The sequence below is a fragment of the Mauremys mutica genome, chromosome 2 (genome assembly GCF_020497125.1).
Source record: "Mauremys mutica isolate MM-2020 ecotype Southern chromosome 2, ASM2049712v1, whole genome shotgun sequence".
Classification (NCBI taxonomy): Eukaryota; Metazoa; Chordata; order Testudines; family Geoemydidae; genus Mauremys; species Mauremys mutica.
In genome coordinates this window covers 139,365,667-139,389,873 of record NC_059073.1, presented here as the reverse complement: position 1 = coordinate 139,389,873, position 24,207 = coordinate 139,365,667, and the positions used below count along the sequence as shown (strand labels likewise).

The window sequence follows — 24,207 nt, the reverse complement described above, 5'->3', positions numbered from 1 at the left end:
GCCTGCAGCTCTCTTTATATGGGTCTGCCCAGCCCTGATTGGCTGCTCCTCACAGCCCCTTTCCTATTGTCTGCTTTTTGCACAGCCGCCCTAGGCCCTAACAGGCCAGTGCGGGACAGGTGCCCCATCACACCACCTTAAATAATTAAGGGAATGGACGAAACATCAAGCTCACATCCAAAGGGTGGTACACTTATTGAACTAGATAGGCTCTTACAGCTTGGAAGAGCCTATCTAGTTCAACCACAAGTTAAGGAGCTCAATACAGGAATGCATAGATGGACTTCTCTGGCCTGTGTTCTACTGTAGGTCAAATTAGATGATCTAATGGTCTTTTCTGACTTAAAATGAATCTATATCAGCTTTAACTATTCATGGGCATCATCTTGATCTTTTAGATGAAATTGTGACCGCTTGTGGTCACTGCAGATCCCACAGCACTTTTCAGTGTTAGCAGGAAAAGAGACAGGACCAGGGGTGCTAAACATTTTTTTTTTTTAGTGAGGGTGCTGAACCATTGAACGCCTTGTATATAATGGAAACCACTTCAAGCCAGGGGGTGCAGTAGCACCCCTAGTTCCAGCACCTATGCACAGGACACTAGTTTAATGAAAGCTGGCTGAAAATGGTATGAATTTCTGGCTTTAAAAATAACACTTTTTAGCTTTCTCAAATTTTCAGAAAAAAAATGTTAAAGTAAAATTCTGAATTTGTCAAGGTTTGACTTTTCAGTTTTTGGGGAGGGAAACCTGAACCCCAAGTTGCTGTTTCTTGTTTTAACAGCCCCTCCCCCTCCAGTTTTAGAGAGTCTTTTGTTGAAGAAAAATTAAACAATTTTGTTTCTAGGAAAAAAGACCATTTATTGTCAAATGTTTCGAATGAAAAAATTCAACAGGATCTAAATTTAACTTTGTCTAAGATTGTGAAGGCAGCATTACCTCACCCTGTTTTAACTAAACTGAAGACAATTTGAGGCCACGTCTTTTGGATTTTTACTCATGTTTTAGCACATATAATACTTAACTAAAACAATTGTGACATAAGGTTTGTTACTAGCTGTGTTTAACTGCCTGCTCCTAGGGTTAAACATGACTAAAAATCAAACTCCCGTATCCTGCCCACACTAAAATTAAGCCTAGTCTACACTAAGTTTTGCCAGAACTGTGTTAGCAGCCCACTCTTCTAGGACAGATGCACTTATACTGGCAAGCATGTCTTTGGCTGGTATATCTAATACCAGTTCCCTATGTGAAATAAGCCATAGGGCTTTCACAGCATAGAAATGCTGGCCCCCCCCCAAAAAAATCGCATCCCTAACAGACATTGTCATTCCAGCAAAAATCTCTAGTGTAGACCTGCCCTTACAGTCCTGTGTAACACATGTTAAAGCCTGACTCGGAAGTGAATATACCCTGATTGGGAATGGTTTTTCATTTGTTTTAGGGATTATTTGCAAAATTTCTCTCTGGTCAGACACATCATATTAAGAAAACTGAAACGTTCCAGAGAATTAAATATCCTAGGAAAATGCGGTCTCTCCAGATCCATTTCACTTTTTTAGTCTAGAATTTTATCAGCCTCTCCATGATGTAAATGAAACCTTTTGTAAACACAAATCTCTTCTGTAACTAGTCTGATAGATAATGCTTATAGCACAGTCTTTATTTTATTATAGGAGCACACAAGTTGGGGCTGAAATTCTAATAAAACACAAGGATGTTAATCTTTCAACGCTGATCTACAATGATAGAATACTGTGCATTTATTAATGTATTCATATGTAATCTATGTCACCGTAAGAAGCCACGTGCATGTTTCTGCATTTATTATATACTAAATCAAAGGGATTCTACTGTTACATATGCCCCACTAGCCTAGGTAATTTCTATTTTACAGGTCTTGCTGCCATCTAATGGTATTAGTTGTGCCTACAAAATTCTTGAGCTTGGAATAGAAATCAGCTTAAAAATATTAAATCGGTATAGCTACATTAAACAATAAAGTGAGAGCCTGGCAATTAAAGTTGGACAAAATCAGGAAATTTATAGTTAAGGTCCACTAACCGCACTAGGCTGTCATCATGGCACCAACAAGTAATCTTGTGTTGTATATACACATACCCACTGCAACGTTGGTGAGATAGATCTGACTTGTAATGTTGCTCAGCTAGGCACTGATTCGGCAGAACGCCAAAAGTGCAATGCTGAAGTGTCATGAAAGTCGATAGAATTCAAGCATGTGCTTAAATGCTCTGCTGAACCAGCACCATAGTTCATTGAGGTACCTGGCTAGATTGGAAAAGAGAGGTTAGATAGAAAGAATGAATGGAAGCAATAAGTGTCAATCCTGCACTGTATGGGCAGGAGACGAGGCCGGAGCCCAGATCCTTAAAGGTATTTAGGTGCCTAACTAGAGGACGATCTGGGCCCAGCTGTCTATTGCTGAGTGGGGGAGGGTGTTGGTGAGTCATGAGTGACATAGAAGGCTGATATATCTGCACGGTAGCTGGGGATTTACAGTCCCGTTAGAAATGTGAGTAGTCTGGCAGGACTGGTTAGGGAGCCTGTGGTGGGTGCTTCACCTGGGCATGATGGGTAAATGTCAGAGTAGGCTTCCCTCATCCACAGTAAGTGACATTCACCAAACAAGCACAGATTTCTCTTCCCTGGGAGGCCAGTCAAGGAACCAAAACAATGCTCAGCCTTCCCAGGCTGCAAACAAGGCTCTCAACAGTCTGGCCATCCAATCTTCCAAGTTGTTGAGACTAGCATGTCTCTTGCCAGCCATATCTTTCCTCTTCCTTCTATTTGTTAGCAGTGCTGTAGCTGAAATGAGCCCCAGCTGGATGTGTGTTGGCCCTACATGTGTGACCCTGACCCAATCAATGGGAAGTCTTCAGAGAACCAGATGGGTAGGATACACACACATAGATAGTAAGCTATGGGCTAGTACAGGGGTGGCCAAACTTTTTGACCGAGGGCTGCATCTGGGCCATGAAAGCTCACGGTTCCCGGCCAATGGGAGCTGCAGGGGTGGCACTTGGTGCGGGGCAGCATGCAGGGCCCCTCTTCCTCCCCCGGCTGCCCCTACCATAGGAGCCGGAGGAGGAACATGCCACTGCTTCTGGGAGCCTCATGGAGCCATGGCATGTGTGGAGCAGGGCAAGCCCCGGACCCCACTCCAGATTAAAATGTCTGAAGGGCCAGATGCATCTCCTGGGCCATAGTTTGCCCACCCCTGGGCTAGAACTTCAGCAGCTGGGCATCAGCACAGCTCCATTGACTCCAGTAAAAGTATTGCTGACGTATACACTCTGGAACTGACCCAATGGCTCAATCTAATTGATCCATTGGTTTCCTCTACTTTATTCAACCATTTCCCTGCCTTAGATTCATGGACAGTTGACTTGATTAATCCACGTGATCAGAGAGCTATAGCACACAGCAGTGCTTGTAGCATTACTATTGTTCTAGTGGGTTTTTAAGCACTGCAGTGATCTCCCATGGGCTTTCTCTTCCTCTTTCAGAATTCTGGCCCCCTTTTTTTGATCAAATAGCAACTTTCTAGAGCTAGCAATTGAATTTTTCAGTGAATGCTGGTGAGATAAACCAAAATAAAGGCTGGCAGTCATGTTGTTTCAGTACAAATGATCTAGCTCATGATGTTTTCATCACATCAACTGTCCCACATGACTATAGATTCTTTAAATCAACACACTGAGACATTAAGTCTCTCAGTGTTAAGCTAAACAGATTGAGAGCTCAAAAAAAAAAAGCCTCTCAAAAAGAAGATTGAGCAGTGACTTGATTAGTGCAAATACCTTCACAGGGAGAAAATACCAGGTTAAAAAGAGCTCTTTCACCTAGCAGAGAGGCATAACAAGAACCAGTGGCTGGAAGTTGAAACCAGACATTCATATTAGAAATAAGGCACAATATTTTTAAGTGAGGATGATTTTTAATCTACTAGAAGTGGCAAATTCTTCTTTGACATTAAGCCCAGTCCAGATGTCTCTAGAAGATGTGCTTTAGTCACAATGGGTGCCAAGCGTGCTGCCACACCCCCTGGCTTGAAGTGGTTTCCATCATATACAGGGTTTACAGTTAGGTTCAATGGCTCTCAGCACCCCCACTATACAAATTGTTCCACCACCCGTTAATCACACATGTTGTTGTGCTCAGTACAGGAGTAATGGTGATATTTATTGGCCTGTATTATGCAGGTCAGACTAGATCTAAATGGTCCCTTCTCCTCTTAAAGCATCTGTCCCTCAGTTATTAATAGAATTTATTGAGCATGTCAGATCTTAGTAAACTCTCCAAATCCTATCCCAGCCTACGCTGGGCTCATTGAAAATCCTGGGATGGATTCTCTGGGGCCAGCCTTTTCTATGGTTTAGGAGACTGCAGGTGAGAATCCCAAAATGACCACTCATTAGGTGGAAGCTCCACCTATGTGTTTTAACTAAATATTAATCTATGGGCTGGCTTCATATTTCAGCTCCATGTTATTGTAGAAACACTTCAAAAGTTGAGCCTATCTAAACTCAGCTTCATATAAATCAATCCCAGAAAAAATGGAAGGGTGTTTCCATAGGTGCTACTGTCTAGTCTAAGGAGGTAATGACCAAATTGTTGCATTTTGCTGAGACAGAAGAAAATACGCAAATTAGTTGAGGTGAAGGTCTTTGCTAGAGGGCTTTTCCTGCCCCCCTGCCTTTTTCAATTCCCAACAGAATATTGTCTAGCCTTGCTTTGCTCGTACCACTCCCTCTGTGCTGGAGAACCATGGGACTGAAACTCATAGCAAGATTGGGGCGAAGTCTGGCCCTACTGACAATCAGTGGAAGTTTTGCCATTGTGCTCAATTCCTATGCTACCACTGCTATTACCCCAATGCTATATTACTGCTGTAATAAAGGGTGGCTGCACTGTTAGGGATGCTACCTTTTAGCTGAGACATTAAACCAGGGTCCCTTCTTGCCCATGTGGAAGTTAGAGCCCATGGCGTATTCTGAAAGAGGTGGAGAGAACATAGGCAACCTAAAGATGAACAGACACATCATGCTTCCCAGAGCTGCATGGAGAAAGGTCATTCTGTTTCATGGAGGATTTCAAAATGGGATTTCATTCCCATTTGGAACAAAAACTAGAAACTTTGAAATTCTCTGCAAAAAGGAAAGTGCTGGGGGCTGTGACTCAGGGCAGTCTGCCTGGCTGGCTGGTCTGGAGCTCCATACCTCAGAAGCTTTCCAGGCTTCTGGTTCCCCATCCACTGCCAGGGAGCTGGAAGCCTGAAATCGCAGGCTGCTGAGGAACTGGGCTGGGGAGCTGGCACAGAACCAGAGGGATTTCACAACTTGCCTGGCATGCAGGGTTCTGTTGGAAACCTGCCTGAGTTCTACTGCAACTTTGAAATTGCAGCATCTCTGCAAAACAGTTCAACTTTGACAAATCAGCAAATGCCATTAAAAATGGTTCATCGGCATTTTCCTGACCAATTCTAACTCAGTTCTTTGTGTGGGTGCTTCTCTCTGTGTCTCTATCCCGCATATGGTCTAAGTGGGCACACATTGGAGGCTTGAGAGCTGTGCCAACAGCTTTAATCATTTTGGTTCCCCTTTGATTGTTTTAGATCATTGGTCACTGCTTAACTATGTAAACTGAAGGTGTTGTTTTCAGACAAGCTATAGTGGGAATTCACACTTCTCTGCTTTGCCAGATGCTGTGTTTATCAGACACCTGATCTGAAAAGTCTCTTAAATATGGTGTGAATTTGCTTGTGAAAGAGGCTGGCTCAAGCACTGTGGAGACAAGGCCACTAGTTATACAGAGGCGTTATAGCAGAACGGCGCAGGGAGCAGTGGTGCAAACTGTCCTTTATTCACATGCCTCTTAGGAGAGAGTGGTAGATTCAGTCTCCATGGATCAATCAATCCTTGGCTTTGCCATTGAGATGACCAAAATGAGTGCCAGCAGGATGGGCTTGTTTTGGCAATTCTTGTTGGCTAGGACTCCATCTGTCAGGCTCCCTTCAGCTGTGACAAGCAAGCTCAAGGCATGAGTAGCATGGGGCAGATCCTCAGGTGCTGTAAACCAGTCGATGTCAAACAGTGCTATGCTGATCTATACTAGTTGAGGGCCGCCCCTTCCTCCCCCCCCCCTCCCCCCAACCCCACGTACACTCTCACAACACTGATCACTTCAAGACACAGATACACCTAGTGGAACCACAACATTTTGTCTTTATTAGGCGTTCCCATGGTAATATAACACAGTTTGTAAGGAATAAAACACAAGACTTTGGGGTGGGGTTTGCCGTTGAGACAATGGTCAAATATCAGTACTTTTTGTCTACACACATGATCATCTTTAGCACTTACAGCTCCTCCTCTCATAGTTCACAATCACAAATCCAAGGGTTAAAATCCAGCTAGTATTAAATCCTACATTGTTTATTATTTTTAGAGCTTCAAGTCACTGCGGTTAATTGTCAGTCTCATTTTTTCTTTAAGCATTTACATATGACATTCATTAAACAGACACAAAGCAAATGAGCTCCCACAGAAAAACATGCTTACATAGCCTGCAAAAATCTTTATATTTTTTTCCTTTGTAATGAATGAACAAAACTATCTGAAAAGTCAGTCTGTGAAGGAAAAAAAACAAGGAAGACTCAAGTGAATACTGAAGAGCTGCGAATGTTTCGTAGAATTGAAACGACTGTTTCTTTTTTCTCCCCAACTTGTTCCAATTTATTTCAAAGCACAGGTGGAAAAAATAGCTGTAATATATATTAGGTTTTACTGATTACTTTAACAAAAAAGTGCAATCTCTTTTACGAAAAACAAAAGACCCAAGAGTTAAACCAAAATCAAACATGGCTGGACAAATAAACATATTGTCTTTTTTTTTTTGTAAGGCTGATATTTTTGAAGGAGCCTGAAGGAGTTAGGTGTTGAGATCCAATGGGACTTAGGTACCTAAACTGCTTTAAGATCACTGGAAAATCCCAGCTTTGATACTTTACAAAAGCGGATTTGGTTTTTAGTTTTTAAAAGCCTGCATATATCTATTTTCCTTAAGAACCTGTAAACACCACCTTAAGAGTTAAAACATGGAAAAATAAAGTGAATACACATGCAAAAATACAAACAGAAGAAGCAGGTGACACCACTGAATACCAGGGGACAAAAAGACAAGGTAGCTGAGGTAATATCTTTTATTGGACCAAGATGTTACCTCATCCACTTTGTCTCCCACATATCCTGGGACCACCATGGCTCCACCAATGCTGCAGGGGACAAAAAGGCAGTGAAGATAAACATTGTGACAATGGGTGAAAGATTACCCTCTGTGCAAAGAACCAGCCCAAGGCCCCAAGCCCTCAAAATACAGCTTGAGTAGGACTGAAATGATGCATGTGAACCAACTGCTATCTGGATCTGAAACCAGGATCATCCATCGCTTGAGCTAAAGGATCAGCACCCAATTCCTCAAAGGCATCTAACGCTCACTGATTTCCATGGGAGTTAGGCACCTAAATACCTTTGAGGATCTGGGCTTTAGCTCACAGGCACTAAGCAATCTCTATATGGGATTTAGCTAGTATATAAGGAGTGATAACTACCACTGACCCTAAGTTAGGGTGGGTTAAATATAGGCCTTTTCCTGGGTGTTTCTGGCAGGATGAAATTTGCCCTTGTGCAATGATCTATTGTATAACGATGTCCCAAATCACTGGCAAAATCCTCAGCTGATGTAAATCAGCATAGCTACCACAAAGTTGCCATTTACATTAGCTGTAGTTCTGGCCCTGTAACTGGAATTGTTATTGGTAAGCCCTTTCTTGTATGCTTTCACGAGGGGTCTTTACACGATACTAATGAAGTTTCTGTCCATCTTAAATGACTGCTCTTGTGAGTTCTACTTTTTTTCTGGTCATCAAAGGGGGGGTGACTATTGAATTTAACATACTGCCAAATGAACCTAGTTTATTGACTAAAACCTCCGCTTAGCAAGTTTCACTTCCCCAAATGAAAAGCCTGTTGAGGAAAGGTTTTCATGGGACTTTGTTCCAGATCCTCAGCTAGTGTCAATTAAGTGTGAACTTCAATGGCACTAGGCTGATTGACACCTGCTGAGGACCTGAGACTTTCTGAGGGAGATCATAGCTTCGCTTTGAGGCCTAGAAGTGTCCATGAACTAACACAAGTATCAAGTGCTTGCTGAAATGATGCTATGAACTCCTACAACCAAATGATTGTGGTCATGGTGCTGGTGATGGTCAAAGCTAGGACATGAATGAGGCTGGGGAAGGGAAGAGAGAATGGGGGAGGGATGTCCACTCTGAGATGAGACTCTGCAAACACAATGGTACAAAACATTTTAAAAAGTACTCAATTTTTTAAATTTCCTCAAGGATCTAATTTGCAGAAAAATCCAGAAGGAAAAACACCACACAACCTCAACCCAACCGGGTAAGATGCATCTTGTCAATTTCTAGCACAGGGTTCTTATTTGTAATAAGATACCCGGTGAGATCACAGAATGGTTGTGATGGGGGAGAATGTTGATACAAGTTTAGACTTGTGTTCGTCTGCCCTCCATTTAGTTGTCCTGTTGCAGGTCAGGACCCTAAGGAATATCCAGTTTAAAAAAACCCTGAATTACTGCTGTGTTGGACGTCTCGAAAAGCAATTTTAATTTTTTTTTTTAAAAGGCAGCTCCCGGGAAATTCACTTTATCCTTCCTTTGTCAAGAGAGATGATTAATGGGTACAGAGGCCACATCTCAAACACTCTCTTTAAACTGAATTTTTGCATGTCCAGCGTATCAAACAGGGTTTGTTTCTTTAACTGTGGTGGGATCGGGGAGAGGGGGAATTGAGTGGGATCGGTGACGATGAGGATGGATTGAGGGGACTGAAAGTGGCGCCATAGCACACTGGTTGCCCGCAGTAACCGTCACAGGCTCTAAAAGAATCAAAAAGGGTCTCCAGGTACCCTGCCCCCTCCCCTGGTCCGCTAGGCGGCCTCAGAGAGGTTAGTTCCTTAACCCAAGCTGGTGATGTTGGCACGTCCACCGGGCGGCGCTACTATGCGCTGAGTAGTGCGGCGGGGAATATTGTCGTCGATCTGTGCACCTGGAAGGAGAGGGAGAAGAGGCCATGTCAGTGCAGTGCTGGAGTTGAGTATCTTTCAAAGCAGTAACTTAGACCTGTGACATTGCCTGCTGTCTATGGGCTGCATTCAGCCCTTGGGTCTAAAAGGATGCAGCTCCACGGAATTGATAATAGCCTCTTAGGCCAGGTTGAATTAGGCCCTATGTCTCAGTTCCTCAAAAAGGTATTTAGGTACCTAATTCCCATGGAAATCAATTGATTTCCTGCCTTGGGGAATCACAAAACAGGCAGCTGTTCTGCAAGGTGGGGAATCATTATGCCCTGCTGAATTGCTCTAATCCAAACTCACAGGGACCAGCACTGGAACTGGAAAGTGTAGCACATTCTTTAGTGGAGTGAGTCCTAGTCTTCTCTGCTGAGGCTGCCCCATTAATTAGGATGGTGGGTCCTGAGACGTGGATTAGATTGAGACCTCTAGGTAGGTTGGTGGCCACCAGCTATCCATGCTAATGGCTTTGTGGGGGAGCGAGCAGAAGGTTGAACTGCCAGCCTAGAAGAGAGGTTCTCTATCCCCGTGCCACAAGGAGGGAGCACTATCTGGCCCACAGTGAACAAGAGCTTTAACCTCAGCTCACTTGTTCTCGCTGCATCAGGTGCTCAATGGAAGGGCTCTAAATTGGCTGCTTGGGATGTAAAGCGGGGTAGACTGCTTAGCAGGAAGTTAAGGCTCTGTGCCCATAGAATGGGGCTGGACATAGGACTGACCCCTGGGTTGCAGAACAGCAACACTAAAAACAGACAAGACTATGCTACTGTTTCAGTGGAAGCTCTGAGCAGCAGCAGTGGCCCTGGAGCTGCCTGCAGATTCAGGGAAGGGGCACCACATCGGTTCACACTGTTATGATGGGTCTTTGTGATCACAAAGGGCTAGGTTAGACTGTGCAGAAGCGGAGGGCACTGAGAAAGTTTTCAAGCGGTAGGCTGGTGAGTGGAGAAATTTGTTAGTCTTTCCCCCCCACAGATGCTAAATTGGTTTAATTGCTGATTAGAATCATCATTTTGGGAGGAAAATCCCTCTCCTGGCTTCCCCTGTTTTAGCTTCTGCTGAGGCATGCTGCTGGCTTACTAGCCCTTTATCAAACACTTGGGCCACCCATTCCTCTCAGCTAAGTTAACTTAGTGGAAGACCTTGTCATATTTGTTGTGGAAGGAGGAATCTCATTAAATTGTCATTCTGATCCTCAACCTATTGCTTCAGCACAAAATGAGAGAGATGTGTAACACTTTCCTATTCTGAGAACCTCAAGCCACAAGTGAGTTTCACTAGGACCATGTGAAAGTACTGAAATAACTTTTTAAATGCTTGCTTTCAAGTTCGCTAAAAGCACTGCAAGTCTCTCTGAGTTGCATATCTCTAAATAAAACATATGCGTTCCTCAACTGCAGGCAGCCCAAACTGCTTTTGGTCAGGTGATTGCTTTGCTTCAGGGAGTAGAACCAAAGTAGCTGCATGTTGCTGCACCAGCCAACATGAACTTCCTAGCTGTCTCATCAGAACTGCCCTCTGGTTTCCATAACTACATCTCCAAGTTCAAACCCATCCTATTTTCTCATCGAGTTGCTCCAGTGTCCACCCTACAATTCTGGCCTTCTAGGTAGGTACTCTTATTTGACTCCTCTCATTTTGGCTCTCTCTGGACTAGTCACTGACCTAGACCCCCCCCCAAAAAAATCAAAACTTTCTCTATTTTCCCCTCATTTTTGTCAACATTTTGGATTTTCATTGGAAAGAAATATATTTTGTTGACAAATCCAAAAAAGTTGAATAAGTTTTGGCTTTAATCAAAGATCTTCCATGCAGAAAAAGTGAACTTCCTGAGCAGCTCTCAATTTAGCAGTAAGGTAGCCTTACCCCCCTTCTCTGGATCTGTCTCCCAGACACTGAGTCACTGTCTCTTCATACTTCACCATTAAACCCTCTTTTCTCAATTCAGGACAGACAGTCTCTCTGCAGTATCCTGTGATGCTACACAAAACTGCCTATGCCCTACAGAACTGCCTCGCTCTGCACTATGCGGGCCAGATCCCACATATCTGGTGTACACCAGCATGGCTCCATAGAATCTGGCCCTGAATGTCAATCGCAGGCTCCCTGTCTTTGGGCCACTCAAGCCTGATCCATAAAGGAGGCTTGTGTAAATGTCTCCCATTCTGGCCAAGCTATTCATGGCTGAAAAACCTCAGCCACAGACACTGCAAGATAAAAGGTGAAATAGACGAAGTGCCAGATCCTCAACTGGCAAAACTCTACAATGGCGCTACTTAACTTGTATCCCAGTTGGGGCCCTGCTCTTTGAAGTGGATGGAGATATCGATTCCTTTGCTTTGGCACTGAAATAAATCAGAATTCTAGGAGGGCTTCTATCCAGATTTTTTTCTTCTTCTGTGAAATGAACCCTCCCAGTCCCTGCCTTCTTTTGTTATTGCAACCGAACCCACAGCCCCACAAGAAAACAACCAAGATTTCAACGTAATAATTTAGCCATACATAAGTATGTACCAGACAAGCTAAATCCAGACTGGTGCAGGTTCCTGACAGGTGGGGCCTGCTGTTTGGCTGGAGACGTCTTAGCAGAGGATGCTGGTGTGACAGTCTTCGGTGTCACCGATACTTCGCAGACGGGCCCATCGTACAGGCCCCGGGGGACGCCCCGCAGCTCAGCCAGCTGGAGAAAACACAAGCAATGAGCCTCCAAACAGCAAAGCTAAAGGCAGCGTTAGGAAGAGACCTGAACCGGGACCAGATGTCACCAAGTCAAAGATGTTTGATTCAAGGTTCAGTTTTTGCACTAGAATGTAAAAGCTGCACCTCTGCATGGTGCTAATGTTGATTGAGAACTATGGCTGTTCAACTGCACAAGTGAAAGGGAGACCAGCCTTTGCCCCTCCAGCTGCAATAACTTCTTTTGCATTGAATGTAATTTCACTAATTGAGAGAAGGTCAACCAGACCTGGAAGGGAAATCAATATTTCTGGTGACCAAGGTATTCCAAAATCATGGGACTCCATAGAAATCCTCACAAGCCTCCAGTAGTATAAATCCATTGGCTTCAAAGCACTGCAAATTAATTATTTCCCATCAACATTTCAAAACACAGTCACTCTTCATATGGAGTATCGCTTGCAATGAATACTTTGACGAAGTATAATCCCAAGCAAACAACTGATTCTATCCAGGAGAGGGCAGTGTTGCAGATATGTCAGTACAGTGTGTAATATTTCCCTTCTTAAAGATGTTGACAAATTAACCTATACATACAATTACGCTACTGGTCCATTTTGAAACACTCTGGGGACCAGATCCTCAGCTGTTGTAAGTCTACATAGCGATGCTGATTTCAATATGGCTATGCTGACTTCTACTGGCTGAGGAGCTCTCTAATTACTTCTGTTTTGGCTTTATACCTTTTTAAAACAAATGTTCAAATTTTAGCCTCAGACTAAGTTCACTATTTTTCAAAAGTAGAAATGTTCTCACTATATTTGTTTCAATTCATAATAGACTGTTGGGCTGGAAGGGACCTTGAGAGGTCATCTTGTCCAGCCCCTTGCACTGAGGCAGGACCAAGTAAACCTAGACCATTCCTGACAGGTGTTTTGTCCAGCCTGTTCTTAAAAACCTCTAACGACGGGGATTCCACAACATCCTTTGTAAGCCTATACTAGAGCTTAACTATCTTTGAGATTTTCCTAATATCCAACCTAAACCTCCTTTACTGCAGATGAAGCCCGTTACTACTTGTCCTACCTTCAGTGGACATGGAGAACAACTGATCACTGCCTTTTATCAATGTTGTTGCTCTCAAATTTGTCCATCTTTCCTAAAATGTGGCACCCAGAACTGGACATGACACTCCAACTGAGCTCGCATTACTTCTGAGTAGAATGGGACAATTACCAACCATTTCTTACATACAACACTTCTGTTAATACACCCCTAAATTTTAGCCTTCCCCCCCCCAACCATCACATTGACCCATTCAATTTGTGATCCACCTTAACACCCATTCCTCTTCAGCAGTACTACTGTCTAGCAGTTACTCTTCATTTTGTAGTTGTGTATTTGATTTTTCCTTCCTAAGTGTAAACTTACTAAATTTAAATCTTTCAAAACATTTTAATTTAAACCAATAATGCTGCAAACCCAATCGCAAGAGAATCAAACTATCTGCCTGAAACAAGTGTGATTAGCCTAGTTTCATTGTTTGAAGATCGATTAAACGCAAAGGGAACAAAGCAAACAGCATAATTAGTTTTATTTTAAGTGTAAATTTATCTGGACGATCAACTTAAACACTATTTTTTCCTCCTATTGTGACAAGATGCTAGTACCTTGCAGAGTCATTTTGTTGACTCACCCTGACCACCAGACCTAATGGTTCTTAGTAGTTCTTATTACTCCTGTCCGTCCCTCTAAGACAGAGGGAATTTAGGAGCAGAGACAAAGGTTCTGCAGGGATAGCCTAGCTCAGGCTGAGGTTATTTAGGTTACATAGTTATTTTAGAAAATAAAAGCCAACCCAGGGAAAAAAGTCAATTTGGACAATACCCACTGTTTTCTCTACGGAAGAAGTGGGGTGGGGATGTCACCTGTCTACCAGCCCCATAACAGACACTTCATGAGCTAACTAGCATTCATTGACATACTCACCCTGCTCCTTGCCTTGATGCGCTTGTAAACAAAGTCAGGGAATGGCTTCCTGGGGATGTATCGTCCAGAGCCCTCAGTTACATGGAGGTTCCCATCCTCCAACACAATCTTTCCTTGGCTGATAACCACCAATGGAGACCCACGGCATTCCATGCCTTCAAAGATATTGTACTCCAGAGTCTAGGACAAAAAGAAGACATCAGGATCAAACGTTCATCCCAATGCAAGATGCCACGTCTTAGGCTATTGTCTAGTTAGAATTCCCCCACTTTTTAAAAAAAAAATAACAACCCATGCTGATTCCCAAATTTTAGAGTTCAGGTGAGAGAGAGAGAGAGATGACCATGTCGATGCACCCTCCCCAATATATGTGGTGACATAAAAGCAATAGTAATTAATGCTGTTATGAGGCTAAATCCTAAGGTCTTTATTCAGTTCTTACTCAGTCTTTACACAGGCAAAACTCACAATGGGGCACAAATTGTCATGATGAACAAATGCCAACAAGTTCAAACTTGGATGCACTATAGTTTAACCTCTTAGGCTTGGATCCTCAAGGGGCCTAGTCCATGGCTGACAAAGGGATTTAGGAGCTTGATCCAAAGCCCATGGAAGTCATTCACTATTAGGCCTGATTTTCAGAGGTGCTGAGTACCAGCCCTTCCTACTGACTCCACATTGTGGAACAGAAGGATGAGCACATGGTTACAGCCCTTGACAGGGACTCTGAAGGACTGGGGTCCATTCTCCACTCTGCCACAGACTCCTGTCACCTGGACAAGTCACTTTAATCCCTCTTTTTGCTTCCATTCCCCATCTGTCAAATGGGAATGCTAAGTAGTGTTGCTTGTAAAAATTCAATTTAAAAATGCCAGGATCGCATTTTTTACAAAATGTTCGTGTTTTATTTTGACCCACTCAAGTTTTTTTTTCTCCCCTCTCTCCCTTTCGTTGTCATGTTGGTTTAGACTGTAAGCTCTGTGGGGCAGACACTTTCTCTTACTATGTGTTTTGAGCAGTGCTTATCACAATGCAGCCTTGATCTTATCTGGGGCCCGGAGGTACCATCCTGATATAGATTAAGTCCTACATTTTAAAATCTTCATTCAGACACTTTTTTTTTTAAACCAGATCCTGCCTGATTTAGCCCAGGATAGACCTTCCTACACTATCTACAGAAATTCCTGGTATCTTCACAGGTTTTTTAAACTTAATTGGATATAATTAAACGGTATATAAGGCCCTGAGGGATTATCCTAACAAACAATATTTAGTAAATCAGTCCCTCTGAAATACTCCTCATATATCAAACCTGAACAAGCTTTTATTCTAAGTACAGGTGAATAAAAGACAAAGATCATGTGAGAGAAGCAAATAACAGCCTGCTTTATGCTCAGAGTATTGTATGCATTATTAGTAATCATATTTGTATTCTATTATTGCCAATCGGCCCTGTGACAGGGTACACCAACCCTCTGAGGCCCCCTGCCACACCCCACCTCAAAAAAGGGCAGTGGAGATGGTCCTCCAAGCTGCCTAGAGTGGCTGTGTGGGACACAGCCAATCAGGGCCCAGCAGCCTGGTATAAGAAGAACTGCAGGGCCAGAGAGAGTTCAGTTCCTTGCTGGAGCTGTAGGAGGGTGGATGGTGTGTGGCTGGCTGATGGAGCTACAGAACCCTGGACAGGGCAGCACTGCCAGAAGCCAGGAAGAGCAAGAAGGAGACCTGAGCTGGTTGCTGGAACTCCATTAGGACAAGGCCCTTAAGTAAGGGTGAAAATGTGGCCCAGGGAATTAGAGAAGCCATGTGACATAGTTACAGGGACACAGCAAACAGCTGTTATCTAGAGGGTCCCTGGGCTGGGACCTGGAGTAGTGAGTGGGCCTGGGTCCGTTAGCCACTGAGGAGAAGTGGCCTGGACACTGAGGCACCCCAAAGGGGGAACGGAACTGTAGTGGCTCAGCTGGAGAGCTGTAGCCAGGAAGCCCCAAGAGGGTGAAGACTTTGTCTCCAGGGAGGGAGCCATGGGGCAGAGCAGGGACAATCAGAGTGTGTGCAAGTGTGCACACTTGGCCAAGGGGGCACTCATGAGAGGGGAGTGCACCCCATTACTGGTTCCAACTGAGAGAAAAGCCCTATTATTTTGGCTGAAATGCGTATCTTTGAAGCACATCTTCTGTATAAGGTGAACAGGCTGTGAGAATTTGCTCCCCAGAAGGAGGACATTGATGTCACTCTTTCGTATTGTACTGTTTTGTCTTTAGACAATAAAATGGTTTAAGTTCAGTTATTGGGTGTATTGAATGCTTAAGAATGAACCATGTGCACTACTACATAGAGTAGACGCATACATACACTGCTCAGAGATTGTTTAAAAAAAAAAATCTAATCCTAATTAGATTAAAGCTAAATTGAGGTTTACAAAATGGTGTTTGTATCAACATTTTGGTTGAGTCAGGGACTAGGCCAATCTTATTTTACTCTAATAGGATTGCACATTCTCAATTAATGGGATTTGAAATATTTGATTGGGGAGGAGACAACAAGCAGAAGAGCCACTGGTATATGCTCCACCCTTTACCTGTACTGGCATGAAGGGCTTTACTAATGTTATTTGGGAACAGGTATTCTTGTGATCATCGGGGTGGGGGGGAGGGAATAGCAACTTGCTCCAAGTCACTTTTGCGGAATTAATGATGTAGTCTGCTCCTTAAGTGTGTTATAACTATGGGTGGGTTTGACTGCAGCACTACAATTAGAATGGAGGTTAAATCAAAAAGCAAATGGGATCCAGTCTGAAAAATGTTGTGGTTGCCCAGAAGAGAGCTAGGATAAAAGCACAGGAATTAGGTTAGTTCCAAGCACAACAGTTTCCCTCTCTAGCTTTAATGTTTCCTTGCCAGAGAGTGGCACAGCTGTGAAATCCTGGAAAATGTGTGTTTCTCTAACATTTAAAAGCAACAGACTAAACTGGTGCCCCATGATCACTAGCTCTGGATCTGCAGCCGTAATAGCTTCTCTTGAGTTTCAAACCAGCTTTGGTTTTATCTTTTAATAAAATGTTGTTCCTTTAAAATAAAGGATGCTAATAATTCTGCACTTGTATCACTTTTGCCTCCATCATAAAAGGTGCTATGGATGCAAAATAATTAACAGATGCTATGTAGGGCAAGTCCCTGACCTGGAAAGCTTAGTCTTATGTCAAGATGCAACTGGGAGGGGCAAGATCAACAGAAGAGCATTACAATCCTGTATGATACACAGCAGTCACCTACAACCTCATCCTCTTTCCCCCACTCATCCATCTTTTTATAACCAAGTGTAGAAGCCTTTAAAGCAAGGGTCACCTCTTTACTTCACGTTTATACAGCACCTACCACGATGGGTTATTTGATCCTCCAACTGCAGCCTCTGAGTGGTATTGTAATATAGAAAATATTAATGCCTCCTGGGAGACTTTTGGGGCTATAAACATGCTATTTAGAAATGAATCTCTATTTTAAGTACTGCTTGTACCTATCTGGACAGGGCCAGGATCTCTGGCTGGCTGGGTAGATACCTGCATGAAAATTAGACATTTGTTGCCTACAAGTTAGTGGTTTGTGCTGTTTGTCTTCCGTTGAAGTCTCTCCTTTCTTGGGGGTTTTAAAAGGTAGCTTTTGAGAGGTATTAGCACCCTGAGACAATGCGGTCCAGATTATCAAAGGGATTTAGGGATTTCAATGGGAGTTAGACACCTAATTACCTCTAAAGAAGGTGGGCCTGAGGTCCTCCAGCTGCAGGGCTGATAGGGCAGTCCCACAAACATGCTTTAAGCGGATATTGAGAGGCGATCTTTGGGAAGAGGGTCACTGAGTGCTTGACAGCCAACAAAGCCAGAAATTCACAAGTGCACAAATCCTGTTGAAAATCAAGGGTGCTCCTAAATCAGTTGGGTCTTCTGAAACTCTCTCCAGTGTGGGTCTAATTCTCCTCTGCTCTATACTGGCTGTATACTACTCTAACTCTGATGGCACTGGCTAATTGGATTGAGTTAATCCTGATTATACTGGTGTAAATCCATGGAAAATCAGGCTCTGTGTGTTTTGCAATATGGACCCATGCCTTTTGGGAATCCACCATACTTGTATCACATAGACAAAAAAAAGCCATCAGATGGCAAGAATTTTCAGATGCTACCAACCGAAGCAGGACTTGATCCAGCCCCTTATAACCATCTCTTGTTCCACTCCATCCTTGTAAGCTTTGTTTTATATATGATCTTTCATCTACCATAATGAAATTAATAGCCCACTTACCAAGTTAGATAGTGTTAAGGAACACAAAAGCAAGCCAAACTTTTTTTAAAAGCCTTTGTTACTGTACCCAGGGGATCCATTCTGTAGGAAAATTTTGCTGCTTCAGCAGTGGAGTGAATAAAGCCATTCATGGAAAAAACACAAGGAGGTTTTTCCAAGGAAACATTCCCTAAGTTTTTAGCCAGCAGCTACACCAGTTGTAAACAGACCCACACAGTGGTTGTTCTCTCTCTCCTGCCCTACTGCAGGGTCAGGGAGAACTTCAGTGGGCCCTGCCTGCTGATAGTGGTCCGCACTGTCTCCTTTAGAATATGAGACCTACTTATTCAACTGCTGGAGCGCATACTTAAGGAGCTGGACTCTAAGCTGCTGTAAATTAATACAGTGTCAGAGTTCTACTGATTTATTCCAGCTGACAATCTGGCCCATATAGACTTTCAGGCCAGAAGGAACTACTCTCATTCATCTAGTCTAACTATTTGAATTGCACAAGGCACAGAAATCCTGCGGCCAGTGGGAAAGCTCCTGGTTAAACTAGGCTGTGTTTTTAACTGAGAGGAGTTCAGTCTGCAAAATCTGAATCTGTCATTCAAACTCTCCAAAGTTCAAAAGTACGCTTGGATCCAGACATCTGATTCTGCCCACTATAATGACTAGGGGTCATTGGCAAAACTTAAGTCTCAAAAACCAGCTCATAATTGTGCTCATCTTAGGTTTAAACTGAACACTTCCTCCTCGCCCCCCGCAAAAAAGACATTGCGTCATTAGCTGAAAAATGACCCCCAGAATGCAGAGCGTCCTAAGTGTGAAACCAGTGTTCCTAGTCTATGTTCATGGGCCAGTAAACACTTATTTGCTCCTTCACACTCAGGGTGCTGCGGTGGTAGTGTGCACATGGGGTGCATGGTCTCAGTAGGACTCTACAGGAGAGTAATTGTAACAGTGGATGTAAGTGTGAAGGATGGGGCTTTATGGCAGATTTTTCATCTTCCCCTGGAGTGCCAAGGAGGGACCATGCATCAGAATCAGGTGTGCATCAAACACTCTCAATTCCCTTTGATCAGAGGAAGCTGTACGGCACATTATGGAGAAAGCCAGACTAGAATTCGCACTATGCATAGTGCTCGGCTACAAAGGCCTGGTCTACACTTAAAAAAATTAGCTCAACCTGGCTACGTTGCCCAGGGAGGTGAGAATTTTCACACCCGGAGCACTGTAGTTAGGTCAACCTAACCCCTTGTGTAGATACGACTATGTCAGTGGAAGAATTCTTCCATTGACCTAACTGTGGGAAGCCTTCGTACTACGGTACTAGAGCAGGCCGGCTGTAGCTCGGTGCAGAAGGGAGGGTAGGCAGGGCTCAGCTGCAAAAGGTACTCACTATGTTATGAGTCTTGGCAGAGATTGTTTTGATACTGTCAGGATCCCAGATGACAAGGTCAGCGTCAGAGCCCACAGCGATGCGGCCCTTCCGTGGGTACAGGTTGAAGATCTTAGCAGCATTGGTGCTGGTCACAGCTACGAACTGGTTCTCATCCATTTTACCAGTCACCTGGTGAAGGAGCAAAGAAATCACGGCATTAGCAAAGCACAAACCTGCACTAACAGCAACTAGCTAATAGCACCTCCTGCTGAAAGCAGATTCCTAAGGGCCTTGTGCTAGACAGAGATTTGTTACCATTGGATGGAGGTGGTGGCTGGCTTTGTACAAACAACATTACTTATTAATTGTAACAACCGAGCTCTGTTACTATCTTTCCTTCAAAGATGTAAAAATGCCATAATACCTTGTTCTTGTTAGCAGTAGCTATCAAAACACTTTAAAAAAAGTCACTGCTATTATCCCCATAAAACTAAGGCACACAGCGGGCAAGTGGCCTGCCCAAGGTTACCCAATGAATCAGTGGCAGAGCACCTATGTCTCCCAGGTCTGAATCCAGTGCACTATTCACTAGGCCACACTGCATCCCTATAGCAGTGCAAATCTTAATCAAGCAGCACCCAACATGCCTGTGGGATCCGTTTATTAGACAGTTTACAGATGAGGAATTAGAGGCAACACAGAGAGAATACAGGTGGAAAGAATTACATTTCCTCCATGAGGGCTGGAGAATTTTGAGCCAGATTTTTAGTCTCTGATTCAACTCCCTGAGAAGGGATACCTAGGGCCCTACATTCAACTCCTGTGCAGCCCTGGTACAGTGGCATTGTTGGGGCAGGGCCAGAGGAGACATGCAAGGGACCAGAGGAAGAGTCACCAGCGTGCTCTACACTGGCACTTCTAGGCTACAAAGCAGCCTGTAAGCAGCTATTAAGGGTGCTCAGAGCAAGGGCTGCTATAACTCACTCCACACCCCTATTGCAGCCCAGAAGTGGGAAGGTGCAAAGGTGGGCGATCTACCTCTAGACAGAGGCAGACAACATTCACTAGATTCTGTTTTAAAAATCACTTTCACTTTTTTTTTTTGTTAGTGGCCTCTTTAGATGCTAAACAGTGGCATCAAAAAAAAGAGGAGGAGCCCAACAAAATTTAACCCAACCATGTAACTGACCTCCTCAACTAGAGAACGGATGGGAATCAGACCCCTGAGTGACATACCACAGCCTTATCCCAGATGATGGACATTCTTTCTTCAGTCCCATTGGTTCCTTCAGGGATCAGGGTAAAGTTGTCCTTTCCAACAGCTTTCTGGGCAGTGTTGAAGGTGCAATGGGCACTGCCAGTTACCTGCAGGTCTCCGCTGAAAACCAAACGGGGGGGGGGGGGCAATTACTTTATCTTCACAGCAAATTAACAACTCATGTCCTCAGAGAGCCCAGGACCTTCTGCATCACAGCACCGCACAGCACTCCCCCCGCCCCTGAGCTAAAGCTGGAACTCTGTTAGCAGGCAGCACCAGGAAGTTATCTTTGGTGACCACCCACTAGCAGAGAATGCGCAACGTGCTTAGGCAGCATGTTCTATGAACACGCAGCCTCGCCTACTCACCAAGCCAGCAGGGAGTTGAGAAAATCAGGAGTGGTTGGGTCAGGGCTCAGTGGTGGGGAGGTGACAAAGGCTGCAGCCTTGACCCAGTTCTTACTCCAGTAATGAGATCCATCGGTCCCCAGGCTTGCTGTGATGGGCTCACCATAGACCACGGTGCCTATGGGGCAGAAAGACACCAACAGGACAGCTGTAAGCATCACAATGCCAGCAGAGCAACGCGCATCTCCAACCTCTCTGTGGGGGCCCTGCCATCCTTCTAATTAAGGGAGAACAGGGAGATAACTTGCCCCTAGGGACATTATCCCATAACTACAGCAGGATTTCTTACATCTTCCTCTGACGCAGCTGATAGTGGCCCTGACAGAGGCAGGATACTGGACTAGATGGTCTGAAGCAGCATTGCAACTGCCCCGTTCTATCCTGCTGTTAGAACCCAACCCAATCTATTTGTTACAACAAATGATATGAGGCCAGGTGCTATAAATGCCCCAAAATTAACGCTGGTGAAATCTGAACCAACACAAACTGTATGGTTTGGGCAAAAATTTTATCTGAAACAAAATTCTGCCTGTTACCCCCCACTAATCCCACCCCTTATTTGCAGTATCTCCAGTATCCTGGAGTGTATTCAAATGTTAACATTTCATTAGTATGGACAAATGGCCGCACCCTGCTAGTGGGAAAAAAAAGATGTAAAAAACGAGGTCAGTGCTGTGTATGAAATGCAGATTTGCTGATGAGACAACAACCATACAATTCCCATTTCCACAGCATCTCATGCTTGAGGGACCAGCTTAGATCAGCGTCATTAGACAAGATTGCCTGGTTAAGAGCTCCCTCAGAAGTACTCATGCTACCACCGCTTGCCATTATCTTATCTTTGACCTAAGTTTTCACAAGCCACTGGTTATTTTGCGTGCCCAGTTTGAGAAACCTTAATAACGATACCACCACCTACCTCTTACATAGAGCTTTTCATCAGGAGCTCTCAAGGGTCAGTATCATTATCCATTTTACAGATGGGGAAACTGAGGCACAGAGCAGTGAAGTGACTTGCCCAAGGTCACCCAGCAGCCCAGTGACAGCAGAGATGGAAACAGAGCCCATGTCTCCTGAGTCTCAGTCCCCTGCTCTATCACTAGGCCTTAGGGTGACCAGACAGCAAGTGTCAAAAATCAGGGCAGGGGGTAATAGGAGCCTATATAAGAAAAAGACCCAAAAATTGGGACTGTCCCTATAAAATCGGGCCATCTGGTCACCCTAGGCCTTATGGCCTCACAGGGGCCTGATTTTTAGAGTGTGGGTAACTCAGCATTTTCTGAAACTCAGGTCCATTTATGGCAACTTGAGTCAGGCACCCAACACCGCCAGTTACTTTTGAAAACGTCTGCCTTTCAGTATGTGAGAGTTAACAGTGAGGGTCTTGTTCCTGATGAGCATCTGGGGCAGCAAATGTTGCCTGTTTATTAGATACCTCATAATGGGACCATACAAATAAGAGCTGGGGGAAAACCAGAGTGTCTGAAGGCCCATTACGGGATAAATCAGAAGGGATCTGATTAAAAAACGTAGCAGAATGAAGATTTTGTTATATTCACAGTAACACTGTCATAAACAGAGTGGGGCCCATAGTGCTAGGTGCTGTACATACACACAGAGAGAATCTCTGCCCGGAAGAGCTTAGAGTCTAAATAGAAAGGAGAAAGGAAGTATTATCCTCATTTTACAGAGGGGGAACTGAGGCACAAAGAAGAAAGATGTTTTCCCCAGTGTCTGTGGCACAGCAAGGAAATGCAACCAGATCTCGAGTCACAGTCCAGTGCTTTAACCACAAGACCGCTTTAGAGGAGTATTTTTAACCACAGGCGGGAACAGCCCATGTTTCAGGGCATGATTCTTTACATGGGTGGGATCCACTATCACTGTCTGCATACAGAGCACATACTGGAGGCTGCAACTTCAGAAGCCCTGACAGCTGCTAGTGGCACTGAACTACTAACCAAATGAACCCCTCTGAGCTCTATCTAATGCACCCCTCACTGTGGCATTCAAGCTTATTGTGCTACTACTCACGTGCAAAGAAGGCATCTGGGGCTCCGTGGGTTTTCAGATACCAAGAATAGGCAAAAAGCGGGGCAAAGACCATTGAATCTGGCCACTTTCCTGTGACAGAGCGCTGAAGGTGCATCCTAAAGAACAGGCCTTAAGTGTGGATCATAATGGCTTGGCCTCCTACCCCGTCACTGGGACTGTTTAAGAGATAATTCTCCAGCAGAAAAGGAGCCTGCCAGGGAGTACTCGCAGCAAATAGGTTCAGGGGTCATGAAACTGGAACAAGGCAAAGAGCACGCTGGATATGAAAGGGAAGCCTGTTTATACCCAATACATTGGAGGAATTGTTCTCACAAGCTATCTTTCATCTTGCAGGGCTGCCAAGGCCAGTGTCTGCAGGGAATATTCACCATGCAATTGCCACCATGTGCCTCTGGCTTTACATAAAGTTCTTGTTTCCCCCCCACCCCCCATTAAGAAATCAATTACCTTTTGTTCATTCGTCTGGATGTTCTTCAGTGACTCACTCTCTACCCTCTCAGGGTTGTGGGTGCCAGCTGTGTGGCCCTCTCTCTGTTGTGTAACTCTGCTTTGCATGCCATGTTTTTAAGCCTGTGTAACTTATACCAAAAGTCACCTACTAGGGGCAAATGACATTTTGCCCTGGAATTGTACATAAGCTACCATCAAAGAGAGAGGATGGCCTAGTAGTCAGTGCTCTCTCCTACAAGATGAGTCAGACCACTTCAATTCCCTGCACTACCACAAACTTTCTGTGTGACCTTGCCCAAGTCACTTAGCCTCTCTGTGGCTCAGGTCCTCATCTGTAAAATGGGGATAATAATTTTTCCCTACCTCCTAAGGGTACTATTAAAAGATTGTGAAGCACTCTGAGATCCACTGAGAGATAAACAGGAGCAGCAACCTGGGGAGTTTTGTGAGGAGCGACGACGAGATCCTTGGCATGAGTTTGAATGTTAGCTTATTCGTTGTGTGCTTGCTTGCCGTGTGCCTGCTTGATTGAAGATTGTAGT

The 24,207-nt window shown here is 44.2% G+C and overlaps 1 protein-coding gene across 5 annotated transcripts in view; it reads right to left on the bottom strand.

Moving 5' to 3' along the window:
- Positions 1-6,230: 6,230 nt before the first annotated feature.
- Positions 6,231-24,207, bottom strand: part of DPYSL2 (dihydropyrimidinase like 2) — a 96,920-nt gene continuing 78,943 nt past the window's right edge. For 3 of the 5 annotated variants that reach the window (XM_045005591.1, XM_045005590.1, XM_045005594.1), the window contains 6 exons: positions 21,122-21,278; positions 20,732-20,873; positions 19,514-19,684; positions 13,835-14,014; positions 11,672-11,849; positions 6,231-9,144 (listed from right to left, as the gene is read on the bottom strand). In XM_045005591.1, coding sequence (XP_044861526.1) covers positions 9,053-9,144; positions 11,672-11,849; positions 13,835-14,014; positions 19,514-19,684; positions 20,732-20,873; positions 21,122-21,278 — 920 coding nt within the window. In that variant the 3' untranslated portion in view covers positions 6,231-9,052. The remainder of the gene's footprint in view (positions 9,145-11,671; positions 11,850-13,834; positions 14,015-19,513; positions 19,685-20,731; positions 20,874-21,121; positions 21,279-24,207) is intronic. The other 2 variants (XM_045005593.1, XM_045005595.1) reach the window with 1 other exon arrangement.